This window comes from Cebus imitator, unplaced genomic scaffold (assembly GCF_001604975.1).
Source record: "Cebus imitator isolate Cc_AM_T3 unplaced genomic scaffold, Cebus_imitator-1.0 Scaffold0, whole genome shotgun sequence".
Classification (NCBI taxonomy): Eukaryota; Metazoa; Chordata; class Mammalia; order Primates; family Cebidae; genus Cebus; species Cebus imitator.
The window spans coordinates 2,195,125-2,205,751 of NW_016107315.1; the positions used below are offsets into that span (position 1 = coordinate 2,195,125).

Sequence of the window (10,627 nt, forward strand, 5' to 3'; positions counted from 1 at the left end):
AAGCGATCATCCCACCTCAACCTCTCCCAGGTCCAAGCGATCATCCCACCTCAACCTCTCCCAGGTCCAAGCGATCATCCCACCTCAACTCCCAGGTCCAAGCGATCATCCCACCTCAACTCCCAGGTCCAAGCGATCATCCCACCTCAACTCCCAGGTCCAAGCGATCATCCCACCTCAACCTCCCACGAAGCTGAGGCTATAGGTGGGCCACCATTCTTGACTAATTTTTGTATTTTTCTGTAGAGACAGAGTCTTGCCATGTTGCCCAGGCCAGTCTCGAACTCCTGGGCCCAAGCAATCCGCCAGCCTCAACCTCCTGAAGTGCTGGGATAACAGGCAGGAGCCACCTCCCAGGCCCTAGCTACCAAGCTTGATTCCCTAAAGGCTGCAGCCTTTGTCCAGCCCCAGTAGGCTTCTGGAGGGCCTCTCCTTCCCCTGTGGCTGCCCCAGGCTTCCCCCACCCCTCCCGCCCTGGGGAGTAAGGTGAACTTCTTCCTTAAGCAGCTGCCAGGAGTAACCTTTACAGCAGCAGAGCCTCTGGGGAAAGAGTTCCTGTATAACCTGGAGAGGCTGCCTCAGTCCACTGACTTGGGGAATGGCTGGAGGGGGTGGGGAGCTGTTTGGGGCAGCGGAGTGGGGCTCAGCTGGGTGACAGGGGTTGGAGGCTGGTTTAGAGCACAGTCCCCATCCCTTAGGCCCCATCACAGGCTCTGGAACTTCTCACCATAGTCAGGCTTGGGCTGGACGGTGCGGATGCGCAGGTACTGGCGGAAGAGCGTCACGGAGGGATGCTCCTCCTCGGGATTCTTGCTGGTCATGGCGCTCTGCGTGGCGAGCTGGGGGCAAAGAATGGCTAACTACCCCTCCCAGCCCCTGGACCCGGTGCACTCCTGCACACAGCCCATCCCACGGCAGCTCCCGGATCTCCCACAGAGGGAGGATACCGTGTCTCGGAGCCCCTGTTAAGGAGCACCCATTCTGTTTCAGGCACTGGGCTGTCCGCTTCCAGCATATTTCCTTATTTAATGCCCAAAAGAGTCTCATGAAGTTTGTACTCAGAATGCCCACCTTACAGAGGAGAAAGCTGAGAGGCTCAGAGAGGTTCAAGGACAGCTCAGAGAGTAGCTGAGCCAGGTTTGAACCCAGACTTGTCCTCCCCGCGCCCTCCTAAAAAATAAACAACAACAAAAAACCCAAAACACTTCTCAATTGCCCGGCTTTCAAGCCACGGAGTCCCAGTCCCTCCACCCCTCCCCAGGGCCCCCCACCTCACTCTCCTGTCGCTTGACTCACGCTAGTCCCTCAGCAACAGCTCCAGACTGTGAACTGGACTCAGGGTCCTGTGAGGTCGAAGGCTCAGGACCGCCCCGGTCCGCCCCACCACGTGGCTGGGCCCTGATCTCGGGGCGGAGACCGAAGACAGCCAGTGAGGGCCCAGGACACGCCTAACACTCCTGCCCGGGGCCTGCGCCAGGAGCTTAGGACGGTCCAGCCCCCTGACTGTACCTCTTCCTTCAGCCTCCGGATAGGGCGGGAGGAGAGGAGGCCGCCCCAAGGCTCTCCGATGCAGAGCTGCAAAGCCTTCAGCCTGCCCCCTGCCCTACTCGGCAAGTCTCCAACAAGTCCCCTTTGCTTGCCTCAGCCTCTCGGGGAGCTCCTCCCTGATGCCTTAGCTCCGATTGTACTGGTTACTGGCCAATGTCTGTCCACCCCACGCTGTGAGCTCCGCTTCCTGCAAGGTTTGCCCCTGGCCGGCCGAGCCTGGACACCGTGCCAGGAATGAGGATAAATGCATGGACAGGAACACGTGTGATGGTGTGAGCGTGCCACTGCATGTGCAGTCTACCAGTGGGTATGATTGTGTGTGTGACAGTGCGAGATGGTGGCTGGGTGTGATGATGTCACTGTGAGTGGATGTAATTGCGACCCTGGATGACAGTGAGGAAACTCTCTGGCCCTTCTGCAGCCACGGGAGAGGGAGGCTAAACAGGCACAGGTGTCCCACCGGTCCCCTGCAGGCCACAGCTGCAGTTGCCCACTTATGCACGAGCTGCCCTTTGTACTCCCAGCCAGGCCTGCCCTCTGCTCCAGGGGCTGAGTCAGCTTGGGGAAGGGTGAGAGACAAAGACTTCAATCTCTAGGCCAAGGAGGCAGGCTGTGGGGAGGGAGTCTGTCCCAGTTTTCCTGAGAGTTAAGGCTTGGCTGTTCACACATAACATGGGGGAAAGTGGATTTTAACTCAGAACAATGCTGGCTAATTCTTTATTTAGGGATTTTTTTCATACAGAGTCTCACTCTGTCATGTGGCAAATAGACTTTAACTCATAACAATGCTGGCTAATTATTTAGCTATTCATGCGGGCAAATAGACTTTAACTCATAACAATGCTGGCTAAGTATTTTAGCTATTTGTTTTTTTAGTACGGCGTCTCACTCTGTTGCTCAGGCTGGAGTGCAGTGGCTCGTTCTTGGCTTACTGCAAACTCCACCTCCTGGGTTCAAATGATTCTCCTGCCTCAGTCTCCCGAGTAGCTGGGATTACAGGTGCCTGCCACCACACTGGCTATCTTTTGTGTATGTGTATATATATATATATATATATATGGACATTGTTTCACTCTTGTTGCCCAGGAATACAATGGTGTGATCTCGGCTCACTGCAACCTCTGCCTACCAGGTTCAAGCAATCCTCCTGCCTCAGCCTCCTGAGTAGCTGGAAATACAGGTGTGCGCCACCACACCCAGCTAATTTTTGTATTTTTAGTAGAAATGGGGTTTCGTCTTGTTGGCCAGGCTGGTCTTGAACTCCTGACCTCAGGTGATCCACCTGCCTTGGCCTCTTAAGGTGCTGGGATTACAGATGTAAGCCACTGCACCAAGCCAATGCTAATTCTTAAATCGCATTCCCCACACCCTCTAGGTTCTGACTCCCTCAGCTTGTTGTCCAAACCCTGGATTTCTCACCAATCCCAGTGGTCATGCAGCACTGTAATACACCCTGCCTCCCACAGCAATCCCCCACCCTTACCCTTATATGGCCAAGTACTCAGTTATCCAGACTCATTCAGTCCTACAGCCACCCTCCAACCTAGGAGTTGCCATCATACCCGTTTTACAGATGACGAAACTGAAGCACGGAGTGGTGAGGCCAGGCACTTAGGAAGTGATGCACTCTTAGCCTTCCCGGGCTGCTGGAGCATCCCCTCCAGCTCCCAGGCCCAAAGTAGTCCCAGACTTGCCTCCCACTCACATCTCTACCGCAGCACACCAGGAAATGGAACCTGTCACTTCCCAGGCAGGACAAATATGCTCTTTTATTATGTCTGTGAGATGAAATGAGAAGTCCTGGCTGGGTCTGACCCTCTGGCCTCTGGCCTCCAATCCCAGGGGCTGTCTCCCTGGTTGGGCGAGGGCGGCAGTCCAGACTGTCCAAATTCAGGCCAGGCTGGGACCAGGGAGTGGGTTAACTCAAGGCAGATGGTCAAGAAAGGCAAGCAGGGCAACGTGGAAGTCTTGCGGCTTATGGAGGTAACAGGCATGGCCTGCATTGCGTAGCTTCACCACAGAGTGGTTGGGCAGGTGGCGGAGCTGCCGCAGTGACTCTCGAGCCAGGATGTAGTCCAGCTCTCCATACAGGATAAGGGTTGGAGTCTGCAGGGCAAGGCAGGGGGCTGTGACCCTGGGGCCTGATGAGTATCTGACCCCCAAGCCACTTCCTAGGAAGCCTTCCCCAAACACCCCAATTCTTTCATCCAAGATCAGGGATAAGGCCATGTCCCTCCAAGTAAGACTTGAGTCCTGAACCCCCGCAAGCCAGGGACAGGGCGCCAGGACCTTTGAGATCCTTCTCCTAGTACCTTCACAGCCCAGAATTGCTCCTGGGTGTAGTTCTGGGTGGAGGTGGGTGCGATGGGCACGAATCCATGTAGCTGGTGGTGGCCTCGCATCAGGAAGGGCAGGGCATAGCGGCCACTCAGCGAGGGGCTCACCAACACGGCATTCTGTACCTCCAGGTCCCGCAGTGCTTGTGCCAGCAGCTCTGCCCGACCTGCCTCTGTGCTTGCCTCCTTCGAAGGTGCTGAGTTCCCAAAACCTAGGAACAGCAGCAGGTACCAGCTGAGGGGCACTGGGAAGGGGTGCAGGACCTCCTACCCACCACAGTGGGGGAAAAAGTTGGGGACCAGTGGCACTGGCACACACTACCTAAAACTGCCCAGAAGCTATTTTTTGGTAATGTGATACCCCTGTTAGAAAAGCATATCTTGGATGCCAGGTGCAGTGGCTCACGCCTGTAATCCCAGCACTTTGGGAGGCCGAGGTGGGTGGATCACCTGAGATCAGGAGCTTGAGACCAGCCTGGCCAACATGGTGAAACCCCATCTCCACTAAAAATACAAAAGTCAGCCAGGCGTGGTAGTGCACGCTTGTAATCCCAGCTACTCAGGAGGCTGAGACAGGAGAATTGCTTGAACCCAGGAGGCGGAGGTTGCAGTGAGCCCAGATGGCGCCAATGTGCGCCAGCCTGGACGACAAGAGTGAGACTCTGTCTCAGTAAAAACAAAAAAAAAAAAAAAAGAAAAGAAAAAGAAAAGAGAAGCATATCTTGGCCTGGCGAGGTTGCTCATGCCTGTAATCCCAGCACTTTGGGAGGCTGAGGTGGGCAGATCACCTGAGATCAGGAGTTTTGAGACCAGCCTGGCCAACATGGAGAAACCCCGTCTCTACTAAAAAATACAAAAATTAGTGGGGTGTGGTGGTGTGCGCCTGTAATCTCAGCTACTTGGGAGGCTGAGATAGGAAGATCACTGGAACCCAGGAGGCGGAGGTTGTAGTGAGCCGAGATCACGCCACTGCACTGCAGCCTGGGCGACAGAGCGAGACTCTGTCTCAACAAAAAAAAAAAAGGAAAAAGAAAAGCACATTTTTCATTCATCATAATATTAGCAAAGTGAAAAAGACTGAAATAATACCCAGTGTTGTGGAAGACATGGGGAAATGGGCACTTTCATACATGACAGACGGCAGGATAAATCCATACAGCCTTTTTAGAGGGTAGGCAGTAGTTATCTAAATTTAAAAATGTGCTTCTTTGGGCCATCAATTGTCTTCAGTAGCTACCCTAAAGAAATTACTGCTTACATGCTCAAAGAAGCATGTCCAAGGACGCTTCAGCTGCATTGCTTGAGCATTCTGCCAGTAGAGGAATGGCTGGATAAAGCCCATCCATCCTTCCTATGGCACACACTGCAGGGTTAACACTAGAGAGGGAGGTTTGCAGGGACATGCAGGATCCTCAAGACATGGTATAGGGGGAGAAAACCAAGCTGCAGATGGATGCGCTAAGCAGGCAGGACACCAATCATGTTTACAGCCCCCACCAGACAAGCCTCCATATTGAGTGGGAATACCCAGAAGAGGGTGCAGCATCCCCTAAACTTCTTAGAGAGGGAGAGAAATGTGGCATTGGTCTCTGAAAACTTTGCTAGTTTTTCGATTTTTTTCATCCTCTATGACTCGATGACATTTTTTGCTTTTTCTAATGACAAGAATGGCAGCATAAATCATTTGTGTACTTAAAAACACAAAAAGCTTTATAGTTTGTCATGGAAAGTATACTGCTTGGCTGGGTGCAGTGGTTCACACCTGTAATCCCAGCACTTTGGGAGGCCGAGGTGAGTGGATCGTCTGAGGTCAGGATTTTGAGACCAGCTTGGCCAGCATGGTGAAACTCCTTCTCTACTAAAAATACAAAAATTAGCTAGGCATGGTGGCAGGCACCTGTAATCCCAGCTACTTGGAAGCTGAGGCAGGAGAATCACTTGAACCTGGGAGGTGGAGGTTGCAGTGAGATCATGCCATTGGACTCCAGCCTGGGCAACAGAGGGAGATTTGTCTCCAAAAAAAAAAAAAAAAAAAAAGAAAAAAAGAAGAGAGTACACTGCTTGTGAAGTGAGTCACATTTCTATTTTCTCTGTGACCTACAATTCACACTGTAGTTTTCGTGGTAGAAAATAAAAACACAGACTTTTTCATAGTGCCACCTTATGCTGTGACCTGCCACTGCTTGTCCAGACACTGGGTCTTAGGGCTTAGATCTTCCTTAGATGAAGGGGTGGGGGTGCTCACCTGGAAGGTCAAGGGCCACGGCCCGGTAGCCCCTCTGCGACAGCAGCTGCAGTGTGCCCAGCTGCTCCCACGTGTTCGAGTTAAAGGCCTTTCCATGAAGCAGCACCACCTGCACCCTGCAGGCACACAGGGGAATGTGTGTGCTGAGGACCTGGTGGAGCCTGCCTTTCTTCTTCCTAGCCTTCTCCCATTGCCCTCCCAGGCCCTGAGCACCCTGAGTATAATGGGGGTCTGACACAGGGACTCCCCTTGGGCCTAGTCCATCCACTAGACCCTTGGGACAGCACCTACCTGCGTGCCCGGTTGAGTGGGAGCACCTCACGGTAAAAGATGGGGGAGTTGCCAGGGGTGAGACCAGCCAGGACTGTGACATTGGGGTCTCCCCAGAGCCAAGAAGTCTGCTTGAGGGGGCCCGGCAGCCCCACATACAGTAGAAGCATGAGCAGCAGACCCAGGCCCAGCAGGGCTACCTGGGACCGGCTCACGGAGGTCTGTACCACAGTCTGGAGGAGTAGAGGAGAGGGAAAAGAGGCTGGGACTGCACCCCTACAAAGGCCCCTGGACCCCATCCCAAAACCCCACCCAGAGTCCCCAGCTCTAGCCCTTGCCCTTTCCCTTGCTCTGGGAAAAGGTCTGGGGTTTCACACCCAACTACTCCACATGCCAGGGCAAAGGCTCAGATACTTCACAGTATGAGGAAGTGCATCTGAGCTGTCCCATGGCACACAGCATGCTCCGTGACTGCCACCATCACGGCATCAGTTGAAACCACTATGGTTCATCGAGTGCTTATGACAGCAAGCCCTGAGTATGGCCCTTGACATACAAGGTTCTTTTCCACCAAGAATGCTGGGGAGCAGATGTAATTATAGATCTCTTACAGGCGAGGAGATAGAGGCTCAGATAGGTACATTCTCTTGCCCAAAGTGCCAGGTAGCAAGTGGGGGAATTGGGGTTTGAACCTAAGACTGGCCTTCTAACTACCAGGCCACACTCGGATTGCCAAGGAGGAACCTGTAGAGTTGGGACTTCCCACTTGAGGGCATGTTTAGAAATGGTGCTTTTCATCTCACTGCATTGAATACTGCTAAAATCAGAACGTGCTTTACAATCACATTATAACTAACAGTCTTCCCCAGCTGTTTTGAAGAGGCTCACAGAGAATGTCTGTGATAGAGGAAAATGCTGAGGAGTGAGGGGCTGCAGGGCCAGGGAGGAGTGTGGTACACCTAGAAACGAAAAGTGCGGTGTGGAGTTTGGAGAGATGAATGCTGCCTGCCACTCCCCACACACAGCCAGCTTCCGGCCAAATGACCTGCTTCATGGACTCCTTCAGTTTGGGGTCTGTGCCACCCCAGAGGACAGCCTTTAGGACCCAGGACTCAAATAGGGCAGGCCTTTGAGACCGCCACTTCCTGGCATGTGTCTTCAGTTTGTCGGTAAAATGGGATAACCTCATGGTTACCCTCCCAAGCTTCCTGTGAGATTTAGATAATACCGTGGGCGGGAAGAGGGCTGTTCCTGTCATTTCTTGGGCCTAGGATAAGCACGCTTGCTTCGTTCGGGGAGTCCAGCAAACACATCTTTACTGAGTGCCAATTGGGCGCCTGCCCGAGCTAGGAGCCAGGGGCCTGTCTTGGGCCCTACTCATCCCTCCGGGATGTTTTGGGGATGTTTCCCGAGCCCGCATCCCCAGGCTCCGGGGTCGGGGGTTTGTGGTTGGCAGCCTCTCTGGTGTTTCTGAAAAACCAGGACCTAGTGGAGGAAGGGCGGGTTCCTGTTTTCTTCCAGACCACGAACAACCTCGGATGTGTTACAACCTCGGATGTGAACAACCTGGGCGTTAGCCCAGGTTCCCGCCGAGCGTGAGGGACCTTTCCTTGCTGTCCACCCGGGGCGCCCCCGCGCTTCTCCAAGGAGGTAAGGGCGGGGCTTAGGTTGTTGCCTTGGCAACCCAGGTTGCCAGCAATACTAGGCAATTGTGGCGGACCTGCAGCCGGCTGCCTTTGGAGATATGCGGGGGCAGGGTAAACGGTGCCCGCGTTAGGTCATTGGAATATGCGTGGAGAATGACACCCAAGTGCACACACACACAAAGACGAGTCATGCCCCCACACGCTTTCTTTTGTACAAGCTATTCCCTGCACGTACATGCAGCCTCCTTGTACATGCAGCTTCCTTGCACACACACTGGCCCGTGTGCAGTCAATCCCTCGAAATCACCTAAGCAGTCAGGCAACAGGAAGGCAGACAGACTGATGGAGACGCACACTTTCAAAACCACAGAAATACTCAAGCACTCAAGCACTGTCAAGCACTGTCATACGCACAATCGTAAGACTACACTCTCACACAAGAAAGACACATGCACAGGAAGGCAGACACACACACTCACCAACCCCCAGAAATGCACACATACGCAGACAGGTAGACACATACCCTTAAAGTCACACGCACACAGAAATACTCTCAGAAGACCCACACTGACACAAGCAGGCAGACATCGACCAACACACGTCCCAATATAAGCGCGCAGAAACACACCCTGACGGATACCACACAAGCACATGAGCGTACACATACATACTCCCAGACCCTCAAGAACGCACGCAGACCCTGCGCGCGCACACAACACGCGCGCACACACAACACGCGCGCACACGAACACTCGCGGCCCCAGCGCGCGCTTCTTCCGCGGGACTCTGCCCCGGAGCGCCGGGGCAAGGGGCGGGGTAAAGATGGCCCGCCCTCGGGCCACCGGCCGGCCTCCCTCCCGGGGACACTCACCGGGCCAAGCGGGAGGAGCGGGCGGGCCCCGCCCAGGCGGAACCAGCAGCCGCACAGCGCCCCGACCATGGCTGCCTTCGCGGCTCCGCGGGCCGCTCCCGCTCTAGGCGTTCGGGAGCGCGGCCATCGAGGCGCGCTTGCGCACTCCGCCGCCGCCGGCCTTCCGCCCAGTTGCCGAGTCGCCTGCGCCGAGTGGATGCTGGGGGCAGAGCCCCAACTCTCTCTGGCCCACCGCCCGCCCGGATTTTTGGAATTGTTTTTGACCTGAGGGCCGGTGGGGAGCCAGGTGGCTTCTTCCCAGCGGAACGTCTCCACCCTCGCTCAGTTCTCTGGCCTGTATAATGGAGTTAAGGATAAAACCCACCGCCCAGGGTTGTCCTAGGTTCTTAGGGACGGGTCAAGCCTCAGAACGGTGTCTGGAGCAGAGGCCTCGTAGTGTAAATGCCAGATATTGTTATGCAGCAGCTCCAGGTCTTGGCCCAGCCACTTTCCTGACTTCTACCCACTCCACCCCACACCACCCCGCCCCGACGCACGCCCCGACGCACACCCACGGTCAGAGCCTGGGCTGGCCTCTGGGCTCCTTCAGGTCTACTCTTGGCATCTGCCCTGGTTGGCGATACGTTGCCAACGTCTGGCCTGTCCCAGGCCCAAGGCTCTGCGTGGCGACCGGGCCCAGCACAGGGAGGCTGTGCAGAGCGTGGAGTTTACTCCTTATTGGTACCCTGCAGAGGTCGGCAACATCTGACCCGCTCTACAGGCAGGAAACAGGCTCGGAGGCGTTGGGAAAACGACCAAGGCCACTTGGCTGGACACTGGCGGAGCTCCTCACTCAAACCTGTCGGGCTTCAACTCCGTGCCAGGCGCACAACTCCGTGCCAGGCCGCCAACTTGCCCTGGGCAGTTCTGGCTGGGGGATGAGGGGGATGGGGAGCAGGAAGAGAGCAGCAAGGATGCTATCCAGAAGGACTTTCCTCTTCAGACCGCTCCATGTCATTGTGGGGCTGGTAGCTGAGGAGTTCGAGACCGTGCTCAGCACTGCGTTTGGGGCATGTGGGACCGAGAGGCTTGGGGAAACTGAGGCCACTGTGAGAACGATAGTTTAGCAGCGACTATAGACCCTGCGAGCTTGTGGCCACAAGAGGGCGTCCGGGAGTACGACGCAGTCCCCGCCCCCGTTGGTTGGGGCCCGACCTCTTCCCCGAGTTTCTCCTCCGGCCCCATCCACTGCCAGCACTCGCCTGCCTCCCTTCTGCTCGAGTCCACGCAGCTCCCCAGGTACCCGCCCTGCGCTCCTGACTTTTTCTTCTCTCCAGTCAAAACCCAACCCCACCTACCCCAAGTCTTCCTTTCTCGGATTCCTGGGTCCTCTCCTTCAGGGTTGCCACCATTCCCTCTCCGTGCTCCATTCCAGACCTAGCAAGCCAGAACGGTGGTCCGCGGAAGGAACCTGACCGCGAGGTCAACGCGTTGGGCCCCAGATGGCAGCGCGTTGAGCACCCTGCGTCCCAGGCGGGTCGCCTTAACTATGGGCGCTTCGGTTTCCGCCTCTAGAAAATGGGCTTTCGGGTGTGGAGGCGCGCGCCTGTGGTTCCAGCTCTTGGGGGTTGAGGCTGGAGGATCACTTGAGCCCAGGAAGGTCAAGGCTGCAGTGAGCCATGATTGCACCACTGCATTCCAGCCTGAGCGACAGAGCAAGATCCCTTCTCTT

The 10,627-nt window shown here is 55.4% G+C and overlaps 3 protein-coding genes across 5 annotated transcripts in view; 1 reads left to right on the plus strand and 2 right to left on the minus strand.

Annotated features, from left to right (window-relative positions):
* ACY1 (aminoacylase 1) overlaps nucleotides 1-3,224 on the minus strand; it is a 7,620-nt gene extending 4,396 nt beyond the window's left edge. The window contains exons 1-2 of one of the 2 annotated variants that reach the window (XM_017545985.2): nucleotides 3,111-3,224; nucleotides 728-839 (exon numbers count right to left, since the gene is read on the minus strand). In XM_017545985.2, the coding sequence (XP_017401474.1) occupies nucleotides 728-839; nucleotides 3,111-3,203 (205 nt within the window). In that variant the 5' untranslated portion in view covers nucleotides 3,204-3,224. Of the gene's footprint in view, nucleotides 1-727; nucleotides 840-1,271; nucleotides 1,440-3,110 lie in introns of those variants that run through there. The other variant, XM_017546032.2, reaches the window with a different exon arrangement.
* A 67-nt stretch (nucleotides 3,225-3,291) lies between these two features.
* On the minus strand, nucleotides 3,292-10,532 carry ABHD14A (abhydrolase domain containing 14A). Of its 2 annotated transcripts, none has more exons than XM_017546716.2 (5): nucleotides 10,254-10,532; nucleotides 6,421-6,632; nucleotides 6,130-6,245; nucleotides 3,861-4,096; nucleotides 3,292-3,654 (listed from the first exon to the last, which is right to left on the minus strand). In XM_017546716.2, the coding sequence occupies exons 1-5, from the start codon at nucleotides 10,323-10,325 to the stop codon at nucleotides 3,472-3,474; spliced, it is 819 nt and encodes a 272-aa protein (XP_017402205.1). In that variant the 5' UTR covers nucleotides 10,326-10,532; the 3' UTR covers nucleotides 3,292-3,471. The 2 variants fall into 2 exon arrangements, with proteins under 2 accessions (XP_017402205.1, XP_017402300.1); XM_017546811.1 differs by lacking the exon at nucleotides 10,254-10,532 and adding an exon at nucleotides 8,917-9,385.
* ABHD14B (abhydrolase domain containing 14B) overlaps nucleotides 9,801-10,627 on the plus strand; it is a 4,988-nt gene continuing 4,161 nt past the window's right edge. The window contains exon 1 of the mRNA XM_017546985.2: nucleotides 9,801-10,194. The gene's annotated coding sequence lies outside the window, so the exon portion shown is untranslated. The remainder of the gene's footprint in view (nucleotides 10,195-10,627) is intronic.